The 27,359-nt window shown below is 34.3% G+C and overlaps 1 protein-coding gene across 7 annotated transcripts in view; it reads right to left on the bottom strand.

The window, feature by feature from the left end:
- LOC123531213 (secretin receptor-like) overlaps positions 1-27,359 on the bottom strand; it is a 129,467-nt gene that overhangs the window by 5,097 nt on the left and 97,011 nt on the right. For all 7 annotated transcript variants that reach the window (XM_053517148.1, XM_053517145.1, XM_053517147.1 and 4 more), the window contains 12 exons: positions 26,197-26,261; positions 23,483-23,582; positions 21,017-21,127; positions 20,376-20,530; positions 19,010-19,104; positions 13,613-13,781; positions 12,767-12,923; positions 10,055-10,115; positions 7,908-7,977; positions 7,140-7,231; positions 3,920-4,058; positions 1,839-1,880 (listed from right to left, as the gene is read on the bottom strand). In XM_053517148.1, the coding sequence (XP_053373123.1) occupies positions 1,839-1,880; positions 3,920-4,058; positions 7,140-7,231; positions 7,908-7,977; positions 10,055-10,115; positions 12,767-12,923; positions 13,613-13,781; positions 19,010-19,104; positions 20,376-20,530; positions 21,017-21,127; positions 23,483-23,582; positions 26,197-26,259 (1,254 nt within the window). In that variant the 5' untranslated portion in view covers positions 26,260-26,261. The remainder of the gene's footprint in view (positions 1-1,838; positions 1,881-3,919; positions 4,059-7,139; positions 7,232-7,907; positions 7,978-10,054; positions 10,116-12,766; positions 12,924-13,612; positions 13,782-19,009; positions 19,105-20,375; positions 20,531-21,016; positions 21,128-23,482; positions 23,583-26,196; positions 26,262-27,359) is intronic.

Below are 27,359 nucleotides of genomic sequence, written 5' to 3'. Positions count from 1 at the left end.
AAAATTTAATTTTTCACTTTTAACTTTAACTTAGATTAATGTTAGTGTAACTTTTAAAAGCGTTTCTGTGTTTTAATTTAAAAATTATGATAGTCATTCTCTTAACTGGACAATTCAGTACATTTTTTTTTGGCGTTTTTTAATCAGATAGAGATTTTTGTAACTAGAATTTGTTCGATAAAATAAAAAAATCCCTTCGACGGAAAATTGTATTTATCAACTGTGGGATAAAAATCCGCCCTCTTGTCTACAAGTTTCCAAAACACAATGATTCCAAAAGGGAGATACATGTTTTTTGTTGTTTTTTTAAAGTCATAGTTTAGTTCTTAAGATGAATATATCTAAAAAGATATGTGAATGTACATAGTATAGCGAAATAATGTAACACATTTATTTTCGAAAGAAAGAAATTCTTCAATTAAAACAAGGACAGAAATCTAAAATTTTGAACAAAGTGTGGTTACCTATATAGACATGAAATCACCAGTTCATTAAATGAAAATGTTTGTGAAGTTTAAATGTTCTTCTATCAGTTTATACCGAGAAACCAGCTTGCATACAAATCAACTTTTAACTGCAAAGTCGAAAAAGGATATAGCCTTGTCCAATTAAAATGAGGTTGTGGAGCATGTGCACTTTAGTCAGCTTATTAAAGTGAATAATTGTGAGAAGGTTCAATCTATTCCTACTAGTTGATACCGAGATACATGTACCAGTTTACATACAAAATTCAACCAAAATTTCCAAGAGGAAAATGGGGCATTACTTTGTGAAAAGGATGTTTTTCCATCACAGAGACCATGTTTGTGAAATTTTAACCTATTCCCACCAGTGGTTACTGAGATATCAGCTTAAAAAGCTCTACCTATTCTTCAGATAGTTGATTTGCGCATTAAGGTAGTAGAGGTGTAATAGCAATGTTTACAAAATGGCATTTGCATGGTATATTCTTAAAGATGACCGTGTTTTGCACTGTATTGCAAATTTTAAACAACTTTTACCATGCCGGTTTTTCTAAATTTTGTATAACTTGTGGTATCTCCTCTAGCTCAAGTAGAGAAAAATTTCAAAGTGATGGCCGCTATATAAAATGTTTGCAGAGAACTCATTTTACCATTAATTTTGATAAAAGAATCATTAAACTATTGTTAAACAATTATTAAACACAAAATAAAAATGTGGATATCATTTTATATAGTGTTCCTCAAGTAAACGGATTTAATGATACAGAATTCTTATTTCAACGTTGAAAAAATAAGGTCGAATCCTTGTTTCTGTTTTGAATTTTGCTTACTTCATTCAAAAATTACCTTGGGACAGATGTAAAACCTACCTAAATTTCTTCCACAATATGTAATCTAAAGAATGGAAGCAAAATAGAGAACTTTTACCACATGTAACTCAATATTTTTACAGATGTGTAACTCTACCCCTTATGTTTAAGTAGTAAATTCACTTTGAACAGCAAGAAATCGCTTAGCAAATGTTTTTTTTTCATTTTTGTACAATAAATCTATCATAAGTCTTGAAAGAAGTAAAAACTTACTAGAAAAAATCGAAAATAAGGGGAAAAAAAATTTGGTCCCAGTAGGGCTTGAACCTACGCCCCCTGAGAAATGCAGTAAATGTGGGTTTATGGTAGGAATTGAATACTCTTCAAAAAGGAGGTACTCTATTACACATCTACTACCTTAAGTAAATATCATTTCACCTCTAACGGACCTTCATAATAAAAACGCAAAAAATAACAATAATGTTACAGCTATTGTGTTACCACAAAATATAACGCATAATGTAATAAACATGTTCTTTAACACTATTCGTAAGAAAACATATACCTCCAAGTTTATGAAACATAACACCACGGCGATAAAGAGACCCTGAAAATAGAAAAAATAAAATCAAAAGATCAACAGGCCAGCAGGTGTGGGAATCATATGTACATCAGATAGAAACAGACGAAGAAGGAAGATAACGTCTGCAAATATTCCTGCTACTGGGAACTATTGCAGTGTTTTGCAGAGAACAACCAATAAGATATAAATTTCTGAAAAATTGGTAGGTTGATATTATTTCTAACTAATTTCAACATAGTATACAAAAAACCGAATCAAATAGATATACTTTATTTTAATGGTACAATTTATAATTCTCAAACTTTATTTTTGAAAATATGAACAATTACCATACGTTTCAATTTAGTACGAATAAAGTATGATAGAGCTTAGTGTTAGTGCCAGGTACGTTCTATTCATTAACTACATTTCGACCTACTACCTTAACATTTTGACTTTATATCTTCGTTATCCGCAACTTTTGAGCGTCCGCCCCTCTGCCAAAGGTCAACAAGTTTCATGAATAAGTTTGTCATGGCTACTAAACACCTGAGTTTAAAAGTCATTTTATTTACTGTTAGTAAGTAACAATTTGAATTAGATATGTTTTTACACACTTGCACATCCATATTTGTTACCAAACAAATTGGAATTTGACCAAAAAAATACAGTGATTTTATATATGTAAACCTCCCCTACTATACATCAATGCATGACTTACTCTGACTTTAAGGCTACTCTAGATTTTGAACCGAGTTTTAATCCGTTCGACAATATTTATTCAGGTGTGGTAAATATAGTTCGAGCACTACCCGGTCACCTTGTACGACCTCCCTTCGTTGGGACATGATATTGGTCTCGAACGGTAGCTAGGACTCATATTTACACTTTTGTATGACTACATTTTCGTGTTTTGTATGACTACATGTTCTTGCAATAAGAGCTCAAACATGATCAAAAACATTTTAGACTTAGCCTATTGGAATATGACTTATATCTGCACTTTCGTATGGCTATACTTTCTTGCAATAGGAGCTCAAACATGACCGGTGACATATCAGACTTAAAATAGTGATATTTTTTTTAAAATGGAAACACCAACTTTTTATCTTCTATGACAGTACGAGTTTTGGATACTCAAGGTACCTATCTGACCTCTGCAAGAACATGTATATTTTGACCATATTCCGTAGTTAATAAGTTGAAATATCGAGTAAGGTGAGTCGAAGTTTCAAATGACTGAAGTTGAAATTTGGGTTACATGAGTCAGTAAGTCGAAATTTTGACTTAGTATTTCGATATTTCAACTAAATAAATAACACGCACCTGGTACACATGCTCTCCTTTAACCCTTAGCCTGCTGGCGGCAGATGATTCTGCCTTTGCGACCAGTGCAGACCAAGATCAGCCTGCACATCCGTGCAGTCTGATCATGTTCTGCACTGTTCGCTATTCAGTCAGTAAATTTTCAGTGAAAACCCCTTTGAGTAATAAGTGGTACTGTCCAAATTGAAAGATGGACCAGTCCATTAAAGAAATATAGCAGGCTAAGGGTTAATAGAGAGTACAGTATATACGAGTTAAATAAAGTTCTACACAATATGAATATGCAGGCACTCTCAGTCTAAATATATTATTCCACTAAAAAGTGCTTTAAATGTCTGTTTAGTATTACTAGTTTGTTTTAACTGCAATTCTACATTTGAGCCGTGCCATGACAAAACCAACATAGTGGGTGTGCGACCAGCATGGATCCAGACCAGCCTGCGCATCCGCGCAGTCTGGTCAGGCTCCATGCTGTTCGCTTTTAAAGTCTATTGGAATTGGAGAAACTGTTAGCGAACAGCATGGAGCCTGACCAGACTGCGCGGATGCGCAGGCTGGTCTGGATCCATGCTGGTCGCAAACCCACTATGTTGATTTTCTCATGGCACGGCTCATTTACCCAATTAGTTTATATCTTTTCCAGGATTTAATCAATGTCTACTGATAAAACATTAAAGTGAAAGAATCGTTTTTTGTTCTGCATAATGACATTGACCATAAAAAGACCATAAAACTTACTAGAAAAGAACAAGACAAACCTGAAATGAATTAAAGAACATTTCTATGAAAAGCGTGACGAAATTCATGGTATCGTTCAGTGTATGAAGGGGAATAGTGAAGATGATGAAATAAACACCAAACGTTGGCACAAGAAACATGGTACTTCTTGCAAGTCGTCTGTAATATAAAAAAGACAAAAATCTGCACTTATAGTTTATATTAAAACAATGAAAAGCTCCGAAGGTTATTTGTTGTATACTATGACAACAAAAAACCTACTATATTCCTATCATTTTGAAAAGAAATGTATCTGCTATAAATGCGTGATCAAGGAATATTGTTATATCAATGTGTTCACCACGTATTTATGACACCAGAAGTTTCGTATTCAATTTTATAGTGCATTTATTTTTCAAGCAGTACTGCAAACTGTTTCTGATAAAAAACAGAGTATTTTTAGAAGAATCAGAACCCTATTTTTCAATAACATATCAATCACTGTAAACGTACTAATGCATATTATATCAGACATATTGTCATTTATTTCGGTGTCAATCACAAAAGAAGATATTCAATAAAAATGTATAATGCTTTATCAAAGTAAAGATAAGGCGTATGAATTAAGACTTCAATTTCATGCTAGGAATTCTCAGTTTTGTTTTTTTCTTCAGTAATTCTGGAGTTCCTGTCCGTGTTTTCCGAGTTCCTTATTAAGTGTTGTTTGCAAAGATTGGTGATGTTCTTGTGAAATCAATTTAATGTCAGACGACGCATAACATACTCTAGACAAAATCAGGAGTCGCCACTTAAATGTAACAAAACAGATTTGTGCAAGTCTATGTTATTTCAGAAAACCTGCAATTTCCAAATATGAATTTGTACTAACGTTTAAGCAATTTGGCATCTTTGAACGTGAATGTAATTGAATGCGCACAACGTTTCCGCAAAAAAAAAAAAAATACCAAAATTGCATTACGGAGAAAATGTAATTTTCCGATTATCATTATTGATGCACTGCCTCGAGTCCTGCTGCTGTAATAATGGGTACAGGTGCATTTTGACAGGAAAAGTTACTGTTTGTAATGGTTCTAGCTGAGCTGATTCAGTGTACGTATATATTGAAGATCCTCTAAAATTAAGAGAAAAGTAACTAATAAAACTTTCATCGTAAATTAAAATGTCAAGAAATAGTAAACAATGAAATGTGCCAAAGGATCTTATTATATTTTATATTCAATAAGATACCCAAGATATGAAATAAAATTGTGAAGAAAAAGCAAAACTTTGCTTTCACTTAAAAGACAGAGACGGTAGAAATTGTTAAAGGCCAGGCCATCTTCATAAACTTTTACATAAATTGCATTTTTCTTTAAACTATATTTTTAATGTCAACATATTTTGAGAATTTGTTATGGTGCACATTTTATGTGAAGTTTCGAAATGAAGAATTAACTGCTTCTGTATATGGAATTTGAAACTGAAACAATTGCCTAATATTTAAATTTGCTACCGTATGTGAAGTCTTCAACTCAAATTTTCGCCCAATACTACAATTTATTATTGTATGTGGTTTTGTACTTTAAATTAATTCGATACATACAACTTGCAACCGTATGAAATGTTTTGAATTTTTTATGAAATCAGAAGCATAAGTAATTCTCTTGTGATAACATTTCTGCAAACAGACAGGAAAATCAATGAATATTAGCATCTTTGTTTCAAAGTGCTAAATTGTATAAAGGTCAGTAAGCCTTTTACAGCAATAGCATTTCTGTGAAGAATATATATGAAACGGCTGGACAGAAGGGAAAATAAAAAAAAGTATGACTTTCAAAAGTGATAAGTTATATATTTACCGTTGTGTCACAACACGAAATAAGTATGTTTTTGCAACTTTGTGAATGTAAAAAATAGATTACGCAACTAAAAAAACTTTATACTTAAAGTATAAACAAAGTTTAATTATTTATTTACATAATCAGCGGTTATAGGTTAAAGGTCAGTAATTCAAATCCTTCTTTGTTTCATATAAAAAACGACAACTTCATATCGTCTTTACGTATCTTTAGAGAACATCACTTTTTCCTACACCTATTTTTCATGAAAGTTCTATCACAAATTAACGAAAAAATGAAAAGAAAATAGGGTGTTATGTAGTTCCTAGTGAAATGCCAGTCAGTTGTGGTCTGCTACCCTAAAAATGGCGCATATTTACTCTCGTCCGCGCAATAAACACCTACTTCCGGTTTCGATCTGCAAAACTTGCCATGTGGGGTGTATGAACATGAAAACCGTCTCATTACATGCAGAATGTCTTCTAGTAGTGAGAAACGGTGATTAAAGCACTCGTTCTACACGAATTTGCGCAAAAAATGGGAAAATTAGAATCTATTTATTATTGACTTCTTTTGACTACACCACGGAAGCACATTTTCGACCGAATTACTGACCTTATTCCTATAGCAAAGATGTAACTTGAAATATATCAGATGAATCTGAAGACAAATCTTCTAAAATAACATCACATTTAACCGTTCTAACTATGTGTTTGGCTTCTTGATTGTCACCTGATTGTGTATTAAACGTTCTGAAATATGTGTATGTATTCGCAGTTTTAACTATTTTCCCTGGTTGTGCATTTAACGTTTTGAAATATGTTTTTGACTTCCTAATTTGTTCCCTGTCTGTGTATTAAAAATTCTGCAATATGTGTATGACTTCCTAATTTTGTCCCTAATTTTGTATTAACAATTCTGAAATCTGTGTATGACTTCCTAATTTTGTCCCTAATTTTGTATTAAAAGTTCTGAAATATGTACATGACTTCTTAGTTTGTTCCCCGAAAGTGCATTACCCGTTCCTTGATATGTATAAGACTTATCAATTGTTTCTAGATAATGTTTAGAAGTCTACTGAATGGAAAATTCATTGAATATGAATGGGCGTACATGAAATATAAATGAACATTAGCGAAGTCGCCTCTACTTCTGTATTTGAGAAAACACTGTTTTATGTCAATAATTATTACACAAAAAGTGAAAATGGCGTGATCGAGAGATCCAGACTGAGTTTAATGTGAAATTAATGAAAAAAAAAACAACATGTTATTTCACAAACACGTTTTACATTCTGTATCAAATAAAATCTTTAAGAAGATTCCGTGGAAGCATAGAACGCAACGAAGCAATAAAAATATACGAAACTCATATTCAAAGTTTAGGTTGGAAAGGAATTCAATGATATAAACTTCTTTCAAACCTGTATTTAGTGCGTTTCGAGTCTGGACAGTGAGGCGCTTGCAGCTTCGTATACAAGACTCTGATGATATTGATGAAGAAGATGAAATTCAACTGTAAAATATAAAAAAATCAGCAATAATTTGATCAAATGTGTCGCAAACTTTTCATATTTTTTACTTCAAAATATGTATGAGTCCTGTAAAAAAGTCATTATATTTCAATGATACATAATTGAAACTGAGCAAGTTTGCCAATTCGCACCTTCCAATCGCGTATAAATTATTATCCCAGTTGATGCAGAATATACTGTACCAATAATACATTGGAATTTCAACTCAGTTTAAATTGAAAAAGGCTATGATGTCATTTATATTATATAGAAAAACGTCTATTTTTATCAAACGAACGAATCTCGTTATAATGCAGGAATTCATGATCAAAGCAAAATGACTTCTTTATTCTGCTTTATCTTGGAACAAAAAGTAAATGATGCTTGTTCTTCTTTTATCAGGAATAATTCAGTATCTACTACACAATCTCCTTAAAAATTACATTTTCAAGTTTATGAAATTTTTATATAGCAAAACATTACGTTATTGGAAAGCTATACTTACAATTACAAATTGCTAATTACTTTAAATAGTCGGTCACAATTCATATTATTTATACATGACGTAATAAAGCAGATATTTCCTTTTCAGCTGTGTGGTAAGTATGATCTTCCCCGGTTCAAGTTTTAATATCCAACACATGTAGGTTTTATTATGCTTATAGTAGCTATAGTTACCAGAATTGTGAGCATGATAGGCCCCTTGAAGATCCAAACAAGTCCTTGTGTGTTATGGGTGTTCCAACAGCTGAAAGATACAATTTGAAAGTAGAATTTTGAAAAAAAAAATACATATCGTCTCAGAAATATCAAGTTGCAGGAGTAAAGTTTGCTAGAACAAGAACCGTTTGCAGAGTAAGGTCAAAAATACACAAGGTCTTGCTTTATTTTTGAGTCGGCTAAAGGCTGAAAGCCTTTTGACGAGTCCTTGCTATCCAACGATTCTCTAAATGGACCAAATAACACAGTGAAGAGATGTAGTTCCATTAGATTTCTCAAACTTCAAACAGTTCACTGCATGAATGAAGTTAAGTTGTGTCAATTCCCTTTGCTATGACCAATATACGATGTAATCTGTCATATTTATGACTTGTAATTGTGCAATTCTCGAATGTAACTCATTAAGCATAAATGTGCATTTTAAGAATTGCGCAGGCTTACAAAGCTTGGGTAACATCCAGCGAAAGACAAAAAATAGTTCCACAGGGCTCCAGATAAGATGCGTATTAGCGTAAATTACGTATAGAAATAATGCAAATACGCATGTCTAATAATTTCTAAGCGTATAAAAACGTATATAAAATTACAGAAACGCACACAATGCTTTTTTTAAAAACAAAATCTGAATCGTCTGGATGCGTTAGGTAACATAGCCGATCAGCCTTAATTCTCCCATATTGAACGTAAACACGCATCGTATGCATGATTTCTATAAACTTTGCGTGGATTGAATTTTGCAGTCAGTAAACGGATAAATTATCAGAAGAAGAAGCTCTTACTGGTTTGTTTAGTTACTACTGATATTAAAAATGATTTTAATTCTTATTTTTCGAGAAATAAACAAATCGGCGAAACATTAAATTGTATTTTCTTGTAGTTTTTGAAATCGAAAGAAGATCGTCTATGTTTGGCTGCTTTCACGAAACGAAATAACTTTTTTTTGAAAAGATTTAAATAAGAGGTAATTTAACCGTAAACTTCAATGTCAGATACTGCCAATTGCGGCTAAATGTCTTCGTATCATCACAATTTGTAAAATATATTGTTTAAACTGGAGAAAAGTGTAATCGTATCCGGATATAATATTTTGGGTAAATATCGACCTGTGTTATGAAATTTTAAGAAAAAAACTAAAAACAAACTGAAACTGGTAGAATATATATACTGTCAGTACATCAATCATTAGCCGACTCAGGCCATTCAGGCCTTTGATTTTTTTGCTGGGTTGGACATCACGCCGACACAATTATAGTTCATGTGACGACTTTCGAGCTTTGACGGTGGAGGAAGACCCCAAGTGCCCCTCCATGCATTATTTCATCACAGACTGGAACCCGGTTAGAACCACCGACCTTCCGTAAGCCAGTATAAGGTCTTGTAGAAATCAATATAATTTAATGGTACTGAAACTGCTTGAAACTGGTACAAATTACATGGCTGCTTATATTAATCTCTCAGCTATTGTGTTATGTTTATGACCGGTTAATAGCATGTTGCTGATAGGCTTAACGTTTTAAAAACTGAGAAAAAAAATTTGAACTGATATTTTGAATGGTCGAGTCAAAATTAATCACCATAGTCTAGTAGTATAGAACTTGTGATAAACGTTGTGCTATGTAGAACAAAATGATAACGTAAACCAAACAAACTATAAACACACTGATCTGAGAGATATGTATGTATCAACAGAAGATCTAAATGAACTATATAAAAATGACATTGCAAAATGTACTATAAATAAGTACAATAAAATAAACTCCTGTCAGTTGGCAGACACTTAGCCTGGGAAGCCGTAATATGTCATAATATTTGTGCTTTGTCAGAAGAAACCATACCTAATATCTATGCATTAAAGATCCCACTTAATTTGCGCTAATTAATGTTAATTGGCATTCATCGAGTTTCTGATTTTGTCAATTTGCTGGTAGAAAAAAAAAGTTAGAAATTGTCAGACTGGATTCCCTGGATAAACCCGCAACCAAAAATGACACTGCAAAATGTTCTATAAATAAGTACAATAAAATAAACTCCTGTCAGTTGGCAGACACTACGCAAATACAACGAGTATAATGTGTATAATACAATGTCATTAGACAGATACTTACAAGGTGTTATCCAGGTGGTATCTTGCTAGACACAGACAGATAATAATTATTCCTGGGAAACCTAAAAACAGAGAAGTGCGAAACATAAGTGTGGATTACGTACATCAGCTGAAATAACGCACTGGAACTAATGCGCTTCCCTTAATCTCCATTTTTGTGTCAAATATTTAAAGATATCAGTGAAAACTGGACACAATGTTAAATCATTATTTTTCAACTACAATATCGAAAAGAAAGGTTATCAATTATATCATATATTATATGAAATAGTATGGTTTTTTGAAAATATTTTTAGTATACAGTAGAGACGATTATTGACGTTATCACCTACGTAAACGGACGATGTCTGACGTTTTTTACATGACGTATAGAGTCGATTATTAACATTTAACAAGTTACGTGTAAATAAAAATACAATTATTGACGTTATCACTTTATGTACAGAGACAGTTATTGACACCTATCACGTTTCTATGAAAAGATATTTCCCGTGTATCCGTGTACAATGCGTAATTATTCAAATTTGATTTTACTACGATACAGGGGCGGATACAGGATTTGATGTGTGTGTGTGTTGGTGGGGGGGGGGGGGGGGGGGGGCGCAAAATATTTGTAGCAGAGCAACTAAGGGGGTCTGGGGGGCATGCCCCCACCCCTGAAAATTTTGAAAACAATGGATCCATCTGGTGCATTCTGGACGTTCTGAGGTACTTTATTTGGTATTGAAAAAGGACAGGTTTTGTGACAAAATCAACCCGAATAACATGCTTATTATAGTACATGTTTTATGACTTGTCAGACTTATTCTTGAATGGAATTTTTTTAGCCCGAATTCTGGGGATTTTTATGGGGGAGGGGTTACCAAGGGCTATTAACATAGAAATGGTAAAGGGCGTTATAGGAGCTCATGCAAACTTTATCAGGTTTTTGTGCGAGCATAGCGAGCGAGAACAAAATGCATATTTTATATTTTTTCACCCAGAACAAGAGATAAATTACGTATGCGAGCGAGAAAAAATGCATATTTTGCACTTTTTTAACCCAGAACAAAAGACAAATTACATATGCTCTGGCGATTTTAGTTCCGGGGGGGGGGGGGGGGTGCCCTTGCAATACATGCATGCATACAGACTTCCACTATAAACTAGTATATAATTGCATTTTTATGTTTTAAAAAGCATATGTCACAGAATACGATTAAAATGACTAGTGAAATCTTTATGTTCCTATAAACAAAATGTGGAAATAAAATTCATTTGCTCTTCCGTTACTTAGTGCTGACTGATTTCCATTGAGATAGAAATGAAACATAGACGATCTTATTTATAGTACTGGATATTACTTTCAAGTCCAGAAAATATTACGCTATAAGATTATTCTGACTCTGACAGCGCAATTATTGAAAAATAACTAGACACAGTAATATAACTTGTAGCCAAAAAGTATTTCTTGGGACCGGCCAGACTGACTTTTTTATACTTGTTTCAAATAATTTAGTTATTACGACCTTACATGGCACTCGAGAGTTATTATATTTGCTGAAACACTGACAAAAATAACGTGAATATCGTGCAAGATGGCATTTAAATGGCGTGTTTCTGACGAAACTAAGCCGTAAATGTAAACGCGTAGGTAATTACACTATAAAATTACGAACGTGGGCTATTACAGATAGGACATTACTTAGTATTACTGGCAAAATACTTCATTTATTGTTAATATAGTCTGAAAACATGCAGCTGTACTAGCAACATATAGCATGTACTGACTAGAGAAAAGGTGGTTCGGTACAGTAGACATTCTTTTGAATATATTTGTGATGGTAGAACATTCAAACAGGGACGATAATAGTCCACAGGAACCAATAAACAAGACACTTTTGAGTCTCTGGGAACAAGTAAACAAGACATTATAGAGTTAGCAGGAACCAGTTAACTAGATATTTTAGAGGCCGCGAGGACCAGCAAACAATCCATTTTAGTGTCCGTGGTAACCACTTAACAAAACATTTAGAGGTCGCGGAAACCAGTAAACAAGATAATTTAGAGTCCATGGGAACCAGTATACAAGATATTTTAGAGTCCGTGGGAACCAGTAAACAAAACATTTTAGAGTCCACAGGAACTAGTTAACAAGATATTTTAGAGTCCACAGGAACTAGTAAACAAGATATTTTAGAGTCCACAGGAACCAATAAACAAAACATTTTAGATAACAATGTTTAAGCTCCCCAAAGGCAAGCTCCTCTGAACAACAGCGCAGAATATGTTGTCTCTACATACATTACATTGCATCATCACTTATCATGTTAGATTGTATCAATTCGCTTAACTTGTAAATAAATATTTTTTTGTCAAGGGAACTCGTAGTAAAGTTGATCAAAGTTGATAATGATACATGAGACTTTGTTTATCTACAAGTTTGTGTATAAACCAATAAAAATCCTCCAGGTATGACCACAGAAACATTTATACATATATTTTTCCTGAAACTGACCCTTTGTCAGCAAATTTTGAGTGGGAGTCTTTGTTTAGAAAAAACAATATCAAATTAATGAACAAATTATCTTACTTTATTTTATTGGTAATTAAAATTGAATCTTGCTGACTGAGCGAAACAATTTGCTTAACGAACATTGTGATCAGCTGGATATAGCTCTATTTTATAATGAAGTTTTATGCAAATTCGATATAGGCTAGACACGATACGTACTCCATCCAAACAAGATGAACCATCGAACTTTGACTTTTTCTGTGAAGAGGGAGATAAATATGTACATGTGTAGAAATACTGCCTCAACGAAAATCCAAATATAGCTGGCAGCGATTGCATACTGGAAAATACTGAAGAATAACCGGCACTCCCAGTGCTGAAACCAGATAAATATATCATATTACGAGTTTTATTGAAAATTAAAAAAAAAGATTTCATGCCTATTGTCCAAAACAAACACACCTGTATATGCACTATTTTTTACGGATCTGACTGATAGCAGATCATTTCCAGCACAACTGTTAACTGATATAAATTGCCGCGGAAAAATGCAAACAATAGGCTTTCTGCACGTGTATAAGCATAAATTCCTGCATAAAAAACTTACTTATGAATAAGTATTAACTTGAGAAAATTCAAGAATAAACAAGACTTCACGTGCTGTTAATTAATGCATATTTTCTTTTCCAAATGCTGTGTCAGTGCCGGTTGTTCATTCTTGCGCAAATGAGCATCGCTTATCAACTTTCATTTTGTAATAAAAATATCTTTTTGTAGCATAAAGTTGCAGTCCAGTCCGTAATATGTTTTGCTACATATGCTACCACCCTCAATACACTGACATATTTAAAAAATACTGCCGCCTCAGTTATTTGCCAACTATCATGGTCATTCCGATTCCCTTTCTAACACGGCTTTAGGCGCCCTTAACAAAATTCTTGATTTTTACGTCACACCTTGACGTACCTTCAAAGTAATCTTAAATACATCAGTTACGTAAGCGCTGCATTTAGTACTGTAAGCATTAAACTAGTAGCTTTCAAATAGAACAAAGTAATATCTTACCGAACCTTCGTTGAAAATGATGATTCCACCCGTTTCGTTATAAGTCACATCTTTCGGGAACCCCAGTCCTTCAACCATAAAATTGTCCCTGATAAGACTAATTGATGCACGAAGCATAAAGGATGCAAACAGATTCAGATGTATAGTATTTCTGGAAGAATGGAGCTTCCTGAAAAAAAACAAACAAGAAAATAATACTATAATACATTTGTATCATAGTTGAGACGGTACGCCGTTGTGGTAGAATTGCTAGTTGTCAAATGATAAAAGTAAAGTTGTTTTGTATATATAAAAAAGACAAACAGAAAACAATGCTTACATGTATGGGAAGACGTTACGCCATAACTGCTACACGCATTGAATGCTAATTACAATTTTTTACTGTGTATGAAGCTCTGTTGCTGGCCTGCTTTGCGATGCATGGCTCTAAAGCTGTGTCTGGGGTGCTCTGTGCTTCCGGGAAATCTACCGTTACCTTTTTTCTTTTGTTTGTATGAGAAACAAGATAATAATGCTATCATGTACACGAAAACGGTGCTAAATGCTAATTCATAAAAGGACAAACATGTTGATTAAAAAACAACAAAACAATTTTGTCATTTATAGGAAGTGCTAATTTTGCAAAGTCGCCTTTGTACGAAAAAAAAAGCGTGAGTTTATTATAATATCGCCCATAGTTCGTAATTATATGGCAAATTGACAACGGTATACGCTCATTTAACGATGTATTTTGCTTTTGAAGGCACTATTTAAAAAAGATGGTGGCTTCGTATGTTACGATCGTACAATAAAGTTTATTATTATTATAATCATCTACTACTATTATTATAATCTTTAATATTATTATTAGCACTGATATTCAGTAGAAGGAAATATACTTCAGTCATATCTCCCTTGGATGGAATAAGCATAATTGACAGTTAAAGAACCCCCTATCATTCATAAAAACTTAATAATTGAGAATTTCTGCGTAATTTGTCTGAGGGCGTAATTTAAAGTAGGAAATATATCAGCCCCGCTTCTTTTGTATCGAATATCAGACAATTACTTCTTATACAAATAGTGAAATATACTTGTTGTCAATAAAAACTGTCTGGGTGCCTAGTTTACAACCTAAAAAGGGCAAAAAACATATATAAGCCCTTCCTCATTAGGATCAAATACCAGTTATAGACCGTATTGTATAATTTACAGTCATTTGCTAAGATATTTATCATTTATAGAAATTTCAAAAGTACTAATTTTCCAAGAAAGCTGCCCGGGTTCGTGATTTACATTCTAATAAAAGTTTAAGGAAATATATCAGCCTTATCTAGCTAGGATTGAAAATCAGACATAACGATACGGGGTAACCATTCTTTAAAAACAAAAACCAAAATGCCTGAAAACGGTCTTTGTCTAATATAGGATCTTGTAGTATGAAACATCAGCCATATGAGCCGCGCCATGAGAAAACCAACATAGTGGCTTTGCGACCAGCATACATCCAGACCAGCCTGCGCATCCGCGCAGTCTGGTCAGGATCCATGCTGTTCGCTTTCAAAGCCTATAGCAATTAAAGAAACCGTTAGCGAACAGCATGGATCCTGACCAGACTGCGCGGATGCGCAGGCTGGTCTGAATCCATGCTGGTCGCAAAGCCACTATGTTGGTTTTCCCATGACACGGCCCATATACTATACAGATTAAACTTGGTATTTCGAATTCCGAGGGATCGAGCGTTTATTTCGATTTAAAATGAAATTTTGTGCACGTGTTTTCGGGACGGGATTTGAACATGTCTTTGATATAGCTAGAATTTTGAGATAAGCCAGTTCAAGATATCGAGTTTCAACTGTATATATAGCGTGTCCTAGTATAAATGTAATAAGCCTAGAGAACCTGAAGTCGAATAGGGGCTATTTCAAGCGGCTGATGAGCCACCTGATAGTTCAATAATGATTGATTTACTGATTGCGTACCTATGTGATATCTGGTATCAAAGGGACTAACCCACACCTCAGAGGCGAAATATGATTTCTCTCAAATAGACATACAAAGTGAGTACTCGAAAAGTGTCTAGTGGTATAAACTTACTGGCGTAAGTCTTTTGCAAGATGTTCTTATAAATAACCAAAAATAATGTGCATAAGGTAGTAAACCGTTGCAACGCTTTTAAAATAATGCAGAAAATTTTCATTATTCTTGTATTTGTACCAATATCTTATCTGATTTCACCCACGTTATCATTTTACATTGTCATATATACATTCTATGCGAAACATGGTGGAAATGAAAATGTTAAAAAATTTCACCTAAACTATGGGCGAGTAGCTTTAAAGGATAGGATTCTGAAGGTTAAATGTGTACAAGGCAAAGGCGATGGCTGATCCTTTCAAAAGGGCCGACACTATAACAATCACACTTTACTTTCTGTATACCAGCTATTTGTAATACATGTATATGCTTGAATCAATGAAAACATTTAAACACAACTGAAAAACAAAAGCGTCACCTATCGGGGAAAACTAAAACTCAGTAAAACGGCTAAAGAATTACAACGGCAAATTTGTTTTAATACTGGGGGCTTTTCAAAAGTTAAAGGAACGTAAATATCTTTCAACTGATTAAGTTTAACATGTACAGCAATAACAAACGTTAACTAGAAAATGCTTTTGTAAAAAAGCGCATGTCTCCCCAAATGCAAAGTCCTATAGGCAAGAAGTCAATAGGGGTCAGGAGCGAAAGTCAAAGAGACACTGATGGTTGGCTGCAATAGGGATCATCTACTTGGCATGTCCAGTCATCCCGCTAAATTTCAACACTATTGGCCTAGTGGTTCTCAAGTCACTGTTCAGGCTCCTGTGACCTTGACCTTTGATCAAGTGACCTCAAAATAAATAGGGGTCATCTACTCTGCATGTCCAATCATCCTATTAAGTTTCAACATTGTAGGTCAAGTGGTTCTCAAGTTATTTCCAAAAAATGATTTTACATGAACAGGCCACTGTGACCTTGACCTTTAATTGACTGACTCCAAAATCAATAGGGGTCATTTACTCTGCATGTTCAATCATCCTATGAAGTTTCAACATTCTGGGTCAAGTGGCTCTCAAGTTATTGATCGGAACTGGTTATCAATGTTCAGGCCCCTGTGACCTTGACCTTTAATGGAGTGACCCCAAAAACAATAGGGGTCATTTACTCTGTATGAACAATCATCCTATGAAGTTTCAACATTCTGGGTCGAGAGGTTCTCAAGTTATTGATTGGAAATGGTTTTCCATGTTCAGGCCCCTGTGGCCTTGACCTTTAACAGAGTGACCGCAAAATCGTTAGGGGTCATCTACTCTGCATGACCAATCATCCTATGAAGTTTCATCATTCTGGGTCAAGTGGTTCTCAAGTTACTGACCGGAAATGGTTTTCAATGTTCAGGCCCCTGTGACCTTGACCTTTCACAGAGTGACCCCAAAATCGTTAGGGGTCATCTACTCTGCATGACCAATCATCCTATGAAGTTTCAACATTCTGGGTCAAGTGGTTCTCAAGTTACTGACTGGAAATGGTTTTCAATGTTCAGGCCCCTGTGACCTTGACCTTTAATGGAGTGACCCCAAAATCGATAGGGGCCATCTACTTTGCATGTACAATCATCCTATGAAGTTTCAACATTCTGGGTGAAGTGGTTCTCCAGTTATTGATCGGAAATGGTTTTCAATGTTCAGGCCCCTGTGACCTTGACCTTTGATGGAGTGATCCCAAAATCAATAGGGGTCATCGACTCTTCATGACCAATCATCCTATGAAATTTCAACATTCTGGGTCAAGTGGTTCTCTAGTTATTGATCGGAAATGGTTTTCAATGTTCAGGCCCCTGTGACCTTGACCTTTGACGGAGTGATCCCAAAATCAATAGAGGTCATCTACTCTATATGGCCAATCATCCTATGAAGTTTCAACATTCTGGGTCAAGTGGTTCTCTAGTTATTGATCGGAAATGGTTTTCAATGTTCAGGCCCATGTGACCTTGACCTTTGACGGAGTGACCCCAAAATCAATAGGGGTCATCTACTCTTCATGATCAATCATCCTATGAAGTTTCAACATTCTGGGTTAAGGGGTTCTCTAGTTATTGATCGGAAATGGTTTTCAATGTTCAGGCCCCTGTGACCTTGACCTTTGACAGAGTGACCCCAAAAACAATAGGGGTCGTCTACTCCAGCAGCCCTACAATCCTATGAAGTTTGAAGGTTCTAGGTCAAATGGTTCTCCAGTTATTGCTCAGAAATGAAGTGTGACGTACGGACGGACGGACGGAAGGACGGACGGACAGGGCAAAAACAATATGTCTCCTGGGGGAGACATAATAAAAAAATAAAGAGACCTGAAGGAGGAAACACCCACTAAATAGGTAGGAGTAATTCTGATTAGAGTATACAATGACAATTACTGAAATTTAAAAATTACCAGTATCGCTGCATTTTGTTTACTTAGTTTTATACATGCTGAAATATTTGCTGTTATTCCTAATCGTGTATCGATTGTATTTAAAAAAGTATACATTATACAGGAACCATGTCACGGCATGTATTGTGATATATAATTCTAAATTATTCTCAAACAGTAATATATTGGTTTTAATACAATGTCTATTATAGCTGATTATATAATAGGAAAAAATCAAATGAAATATTTTATTATTAAAGGTAGGTGATGACAAGAAAGTTATAATTATCACGGTGGTAATAATCCAAAAAACAAAACAAATGGTACCGAGACAGCTGCAGACAAAACACTTTTTTACATACGGGTCAGGAAACAAAGAATATAATTATGTCGAGCCCTGTGACTTGGAGCGACTGACATTAAAATCCACAACAATCTTTCTGCAGTAGTAGTTAGTTGCTATATTCAATTTTAAAACTGTAGAAATTAGAAGTTCGGAAACAAAGCATAAAATACAGATAAGTCGGTGCCCGATGGTCACTGACCCGGGAATATTAATAGGGTTGTCTAAAATGGTACAAAGTACGAAGTAATTGTGTGAAGTTTGAAAACAGTAATTAAAAACGCTTTCTCGGTCCAGATATTAAATAAAAACAAAACCGCAAGTCCTGTGGCATTTACATATAAAGTTTATGTCGTATGCCTAAAACGTTTTGAAATAGTTTTCGGAAAGAGAATGCTGGTCAATGAATATTTATAAGCCTTATGAATAATAAGTTTTTACTTAGTTTCCGAAAACAAAGTGCTGGACAATGGACAGCTTTTCAAAAAGGGCGTATATAAAGGAACTAAATTAATTTAAAAAATAACTGCAAAGTCATGACAAAAAAAGCAAAGTGTGACTATTAAATGAAATGAATGAGTCAGGACTATGAAAACCCATCCAGAAAAAAAATGGAAAAAACTTACTTGAAATAAATCATGATTGTGAAGGCAACTAATAGTGACACGAGTGAAAGAGCGTACCCTACATTGTACATCACTCTCATGTCTTGCACATGTTTCTGAAAATAAATAATCAATTAATTGTTGTATATCATTGTACAACCAATCTCAATTAAGTTTACTAGTACATATAAGAAACCTTTGAAGTCAATTGTACAGTTTTTCAATCTATCCAGCCATGCTCAGACAATTACATTTTGTACAAAAGCTGCTTCCTTTTCCTAATAATCAGCTGAATTTGGAAGGCTCGGTTTTTATTACGCAAATTAGAAAACGTGTCGCCTGTCTTTGAAGAGCACTTTTCCACCTCTGTTCAGTATCAACCCCAATTAACTGAATAATTTGACTCCCCTTTCATAATCTCCAAAAACAAAGACCCCCATAATACGCCCAGTTAGGTGTAAAATTGCAGAAATATGTGTTCAATCAATGAAATTTGTGAGGTCTCGAAGGGGTGAAGTTTCCGCCTCTGTAATGGATTTTCAGCGTTAAATTTATTGTTTAATTCACCTTTTAAAATTTCCAGATGGAATGTTTCAGTGCCCAAAGATGTAAAACCAATCAATCTATTTTGTAATTAAACCACCAAAGCATCTCAAAGAAGAAAATAGAAGCACAACCTGTTTTGACATAATTGGAAAAGTGTTTCACAACATTTGTATCTTACATGAGTCAGCTTAAAACTTTAGACACCTCTTATGACTCTTTTTTCCGTTTTGTTTGGCTTTAACACCGTTTCTTTCAACAGTATTTCAGTCATTTAACGGCAGGCAGTTAACCGAACCAGTGTCCCGTTCCTGGATTATGTACCAGTAAAAACCTGTTTTCCGCTCCACCACATGAATCAGAGGTGGAGGACGAATGATTTCAGACGCAATGTCTTTTATCAAATCGTCGCTGAGAATATGCACCTCACCCGGGGATCGAACTCACGACCCCGCGATCTGTAGATCTGCGATCTCTTTATTAAGCTAAGCAGGCGGGCTTGGACTACTTTTATGTCAAGTTATGCAATAGACACTTCCTAAGACCTCTTTAGTCAACGTATGTTTAGGTCACCCAAACGGCATTTCTTCAGCCAATGTTTGCTTTTTCGGTCAACTTATGCTTTAGACACCTTACATGGCACCTTTTTCGGTAAATTAATGCTTTAGAAGCCTTCCAGGGCACCTTTCGGTCAACTTATGCTCAAGTCACCTTACAGGGCATATTTTCTTTTTTGTTATTGTTATCATGTTATTGCATATATTTATATAGTAAACGATCTGCAAAACTCGAATTCAAGACAAAACACAAGTAAAAAAAAATTGATATCAATAAGTAGGTTTACTGAGAAAATATGTGGAACGTCTTTGGAGTAATCCTGAGCAATTTCCGTGCTATTATTGGGACATTCTGTGAAGTTTGTCCAGCCGCTAACTGTTCCATCTGATCGTGGCAACGAAAACCATGTCCCATTCTCCAAACAAGTTCTGGTGGCAAAGTCTATAGAACAACATGACATAAACATGACTATATTATAGAAATATTCCGTTTGTAGTATTAAGGCTTTTATCAAATGCTAGTGAACTAAGCACTCGAAAGAAAATAGATGTTTATGTATACATTGTATTGTTGAAAATAAATGTTTATGTATACATTGTATTGTTAAAAGCATTAAATATCCATTGACCAAATATACAAATACCACATTGCTAAGAATGGTAAATAAAAACACAAGTAAAGGTGCCAATTTTAACTTTTTTATTATTTCTTTTGCACATTCTTGTTTTATTTGTAATCCAAAACAATTAAGGTAACATCCTTTACTTCAATTTTGTTTCCATGGGAAATGATATGACTGAACATTAAGTAAGATGGAAAATTCAACTCAAATCCCTTAGGCAAAACTGATATTTAAAATGACCTTTAACACTACCTGAAGGAAAATTGCACTGTATCTGTAAAAAACATAGATACATGTATACTTACTGTACTTTTTAAAATGGTTAATATAAGAGGGACAGGGCTGACTGACTGTTGTCCCGGCAGGCGTATCACCCCAGCACATTACATTGTCCCACGTTCGGTTACAATAGGTCCCTTAAAGTAATAGAAGAAAAGGCACGTTCAGTAAATCAACCGGAAGCGATGAATAAAGTTTATACATTAATACACGTATTAAAAGTAAAAATATGACTTCAAATCTCGAACAAATTTATTACAGTTTCAAGACTATGTCCGCGTCAACATACACTGTATTACTTTTCTTTCTAAATGGAAAAGAATTCATCTAGTATGAATATACCACTTTTGTCGGTCCTTTGTGTGATTAACCTTTACCCTGCTAACTTTCTAAAATGGACTGGTCTATCATTCAATTTGGACGGTACCAGTTATTATTCGAATGGGTATTCACTGAAAATTTACTGACTGAATAGCGAACAGTGCAGACCAAGATCAGTCTGCACTTCTGTGGTCTTGGTCTGCACTGGTCGCAAAGGCAGAATCACTAGCAGCCAGTATGCTAAAGATTATTACGTCTGTTGTAAATATCTAAGGTATATTGTAGTACATGAATATATTTATATGTTTTTGGTGAAAGAGATCTAACGCTAAGTTCCAGACGCGGAACACCAGTGAAATATCACTCAATATGCTTCTCACTCCCTCGATGAAATTATTTCAAACCTTTACTGAAATATACATTGTTTTTATTTTCAAATTATGAAACCTTTTAAGATGATTTTATGAAATGTAATCACTGCACAACAATCAACTTTAAAATACATTTTTCATTTAAAATAAAATGTTTACAGACTAAGTGAAACTACAGACAATGTTAAGGTATTGTCCGTAAGTACTGACCTGGTACGTATGAATATTCCGTAAATTAATTTTCGGTGTCCGAACCTAAAAATCGATATAACTATTTAATATATATTTTTAATTCACATAGCTATGCGAACAAAACCTTCAGTTGCGAATCTCGGGATTGCGGACAAAACCTTCAGCAGCGAATCTCGGGGTTGTGGGTTCAAGGCCTACTTCTAACCATATCTTTTTCAATTTTATCTGCGGACTTAACAGCCAGGAAAATTGCGACACTTATCTGATCAAACTTATCAAGATTTTTACGGTTCGTTTAATGAGAGAAATACGCTTGTAATCAAGTTAACCGTTGTAGAAAATGTCGAATAAACATCTTTGAAACATCTTAGATTTATAGACAAATCACCAGCGCTTAAATAAATTAAATACTACAAGAGAAAACAATTAAAGATCGTAAATATGTTATATAAAATAATGTAAGAATAAAAGCAATATCGATAATATTATATAACATTGAATTATCAAAAAATGGTCTCAAGTGAATTTGAGTCCAAGCTAACGTGCATGGACTCACTATGCCACTGTGTCGTCATCGTTTAACTATAACGCTTACTACTTTCAGGATACTAATATTGTGTAAACTAACGAAAACGCCCGAAAATATTAGCGAGATTATGCGTGCCAGGTCAATACTTAAAGACAATAGTAGACCTGTAATCAGTTTGGAGATTTCCGTTTAATTTCGCATAACCGACATTCTCTGGTTGTTATGGAACGCCACAATTCACAGTAGAAGAACGCCAAAGTAGGCTACGAGTATTACCCGCCGCCAGAAGGCGATGGTTTTATTGGTATGCTAACAAAATTTCGCGTGTGGGACATGGAGCAAGTCACGTGACAGGTTTTCGATCCTGTACAGATTTTTTTTGTTCGTAGATGTGTGATAAACTAATACTTTATTTAAATGATAAAATATTATAATATTATTATAATAATAATAATATATATATTATTTTTTTTTTTTTACAATAAGAAAAAATAAACTTGGGTCACGTGACACGTTTCGACCATCTTCGTAACAACCTAATTCACACGATGCTTTTGTTTACATTTTTATTTCTACAATTTTTGCCTTTCATGTGGTACATTTGACATAGATACAAGAATTCGATAATTTGGTGGTGATGAAGGATTACCACGATTATCGGAGATTTGTGGAATTATGCTTTTTCTTAATACCGGTTGTGTATGACGTCATCAATATCCGCGAACATAATATGTGACAAAAAATCAGCTGTTCAGTGAGCTGCTAACCTTTGATTGAGATGAGTAAATGGAAATGTGTTTACATTACTTCTGCTAGGGTTCTGGTTAGGAAAGTGTGGTTAGTTTGCATAAACTATAGATATTAGATTTTTTAGGATATAATTTAATATATTTAGATTGCCATGACCTGCAGATGACCCCAATTGTTTTTAAAAGGACATTCATTATGACTGATCTGAATATGCATTTCTGGCGGCGGAAAACTTTTGACTTGTACTTAATAGCACGGAAGTTCCTGATTATCTCTACGAGTCTATACTGTCTTTAAAATCCCATTAATGGATCTGATGCCATATTTACCTGTAAGAGTTACGGGCTCTGTCTTCATTCTGCACTTACATTCTCCTTCTTTCATATACAAGACCCGGGCTTGCTGCTCGGATGTGAGGTATACAATATCCTTAAATTAGAAGAATGAAACAAATCTCTCATTGGTTTAAAAATGTAAATCATTACATCAGTTTTAGAACAGACATGTCTATAGTTTATAGAATAATTCTACTTCAAATCAAAATTGAATCTGATAGAGGAATTGCGTACTAATACGATTGCATTAGAACTATTCAGTCTGTCGTTTAAAGGTAGTACTGCATGTTTGATAATCCGAAAGTAATAGCAAATTTTTTTTTATCCAAAAAAACGTGGAATAAAGCCTGGACTTAGCATACGGAATTGAAAATCATCTCTTGAAATTAATGGTAATCCATGAGTAATTTTATCAAAACAACAACGTTATCATCTTTTAAACGATAAAATATAATATTAAAATGTTTGGTACATTAAACAAGGCTAAATAAAGTCTTGAAGTCAGCTTGATATGTGCGGATCTCTTTAATCATGGGCAAACTTTCATTAAAATCTATATTGTAGAAAAATTCTATTTCCGAAAATGTTATCATTATTGTGGTTTTTCCATAGACTTCCATTTTGAAAAATGTACGAGTTTTTTTTTTCAAATTAGTGTCGCAAAACCTTAAGTTTATTTATTTACCGAACGTTCTAAGTATATTCCGAAGTTCCGAAAAATCATGGTGGAATCAAATTCTACATTGTAGAAAAACATGATCCGAACGTGCAGAACTACCTTTAAAGAGATTATAGCTAATATGGCCAATAAAGCTGAAGAGATTCCCTCCCAGTCTTTGTCTTTTCGATTGTATTAACAAAGAAAACATTAAATCATTAGGGAGAAAATTTACGATAAATGATCCGGAAGAAGACTCGTTACCAACCGATTCTGAACCGGAATCACATAAATTTCTTAAAACAATATTAATGTTTTATCAATCTAATAGCAAATGAACTAAATGGCTGGAGAATTTAATGGCGAAAGGAATTAACATAAAAATACTAAGAATTACAGTTTGCAATAGTTCGGAATATCTAAATTATCAGTTGCAAAAGCAACTTAAGGGGCCGACCGTTTGATATTCTGGCGAGGGTCGTGGAGGGGTCGCAGGGTTTGACTGGAGACTCTGAGTTTTACGGGAAGAAAAATCTGAATTAAGAATTGCTTGAAAAAGATCCTGCTTTTTATTGAAAAAAATGTCATGGCTCTCCAAATCATTGAAAATAATCTGCTTACATGTCAGATTCAAAAGTCATTTCCATTACTTTGATAGGTATATTCCTTGCATTTAAATTGCTATTAAATGCAATATTTTGCAGTTACATAATATGGTAACTACATATATCATTACATGACACTCTTTCTTCGTTATTAAGAAAGAGCAACATCTCCATCAACGTTTTAATATCAAACACTGTTGAAGAAGAGTGCAAGATTGATGTGGAAGTACTAAATCTCTATAGAGTAATTTTGACTGCATTATGTTATGTATGTGAAATATAAGCTATACAGTATACACAGGCACGGGACTTCTGGAGGCGGGCCACTTTCTTTTGAAGATTCCAAATCATTTATGGTACGTGGTACGACTTGCTACAAAACTCTTACATGCTAATTAAAATTCCTACTAAAATATCGGGGTTTTTTGGCCTTCTACTTCTGAAAAAAGAGAATTCTGGCTTTCATTCAAAGCAAAAAATATATATTTCTGACAATTAAAACTTTAGTAGTCTGGTAAAATGATTCCAGCAAATAAATGTTTCCGAGACTTTATACACTGAACATATGGAATAGTATGTGTATGTAAGTTGTTTATCATATAAAAAAATACACCAGTGGCCTCCTAGGCCGAGTGGTTAAGGGTTCTGACTAACTTCGAATCACTTGCTACCTTCCTCGTCCAGCGCTATGGGTTCAAACCCTCGCTCAGAGTTGTAGAATTCTTTCATTTCCGCCATTCAGTTGGCTAACGGAAACTCGGTGATTCTACCATGATGCCTGCAATTGTCTGAAATAATTCTCGGAGGTGGACCTGGACTCTTTCGCCACCACTGAAAGCTAGGAAGTCGCCATATGACCTATAATATTGCCTATGCGAAGAAAAAAAAACTATTTAATCAAGTAAAAGCATCATTTTCCAACAACCGATGAGGATCTTGTGACTTTGTAATAAACATAGCTCATGTCTATTTTCCCATATAACTTACAATAAATTGTTCTCCTGTAAGCTACACCTTGATTAGGGACATGAAATCTGAAGGTGTACATATTTAATGTCTACGAAATTATACAATTTATCAAAAATGTTCATACATTCACAATTAATGTACAAACAAATTCATTGTCGTATGCATATCATCTTAAGACTCCGTAGGAAATCAAATCATTAAAGACAGATTTCTGCAAGTTAATGACAACTTCGCCACATGATTGAGAGACAGAGAGCAAATAACCTTAGACTGTATTTTCAATGTGAACATAAGTAAAGCACTGGATTCGAACCTAATATCTCCCGATTAATTTACCTACAGAACTAACTGGGCTGGCGAATTTCGCGGTGCCAATTTTATCTCTAATATTTAAATTCCAAACATATTCATCTTTCACATTTCAAATTAAAAATGAAATGGTCTCGAAATTAACTGATATTCAAACATGTACTTACATTTCCAAATTCCCTCAAATATTTGGTATAGTTGTAGTAATCCTCACAATCGAGTGCCTCCATCTCTACAATGAAAGATACCAATAAGATAAAACACTGCGCTTCTCTAACAATACAGTTACTAAAGAGTTATGACGTATACATTACGCCATTAAAAGCGCAAATTTCTATTACTGGACGCGGCAGAATAATTTCTTAAGTTTCTGGAAATGCTCAGAGCGCAAAATACATAGGCTGCTTTATTACTCGATATCTCCGTGTTGCAACCCCGTGTCGTAGAATAGAATAGAATAGAATTTATTTTTCTACAGGGCCTATTTTGAGTGTAATTTGTTTTTTGAAACCGACAAAGCAGGGACTGTCAATAAACTGACGCTACTGGTATCATGAGAATTATACTTTTGTGTGCAAAAGATCAACAGGATCAATAAAAGAGAATCGAGAGAGCAATTAAAGGACATCGCCATTTTAGTGACATTGTAAAAATGTTGTCAGACGATGGTAGAACATACAATAAGAACTCTTCAGTCTCTTGTGCTACTGTTAACCATCAACATTTTACCACCATCCAACGTCGTATGAAAGCTACGTTTTTAACGAAGTTCAGTGTAACAGTAGATCACTATATAGATAAGGTCATTTCGCTTTCTTCAGACATAAGCTCTATTCTGATGCTATCTAGATTAGTTAGTCCTACACGATAATTGCATTTCATCCTACATTTATGTATTCAAGCGTATGTTTAACTTTTAGCATGCTAGATAAATTGTCGTCTGCTGGAAATGTCGTCTGCTAAAATTGTAAAGTTCATTCAATTTGCTCCAAAATTGGAAGAAATATTGTAAGAGTAGCAAACAGCTTGGAACCTGATCAGACGCCGTTCTGATCTGGTTCCAAGCTGTTTGCAAAGGCTGTTAAATTCGCCTGCAGCAGGCGTATGTTTAAAGGTGGTTAAACAAATTTTGTTGAGCTAACGGATTTGTTCGAAACTTTGACAGCTGATCATTACCACTCAATAGTGTTCCCCGAGTTTTAACTTAACTGAAAGTATCTTTAAAATGTTATTTTCCTATCTTGGTTCCAAATCCAAGATAACGTTATCTTAGCTTAAGTATAAAAATGAAAAAAAAAATATTTCCCTTAAAAATGATATGAATAATATA

The sequence above is a fragment of the Mercenaria mercenaria genome, chromosome 11, assembly GCF_021730395.1.
Source record: "Mercenaria mercenaria strain notata chromosome 11, MADL_Memer_1, whole genome shotgun sequence".
Classification (NCBI taxonomy): Eukaryota; Metazoa; Mollusca; class Bivalvia; order Venerida; family Veneridae; genus Mercenaria; species Mercenaria mercenaria.
Note: the sequence above shows the minus strand (reverse complement) of the source record. Positions and strands in the feature narration are given on the sequence as shown.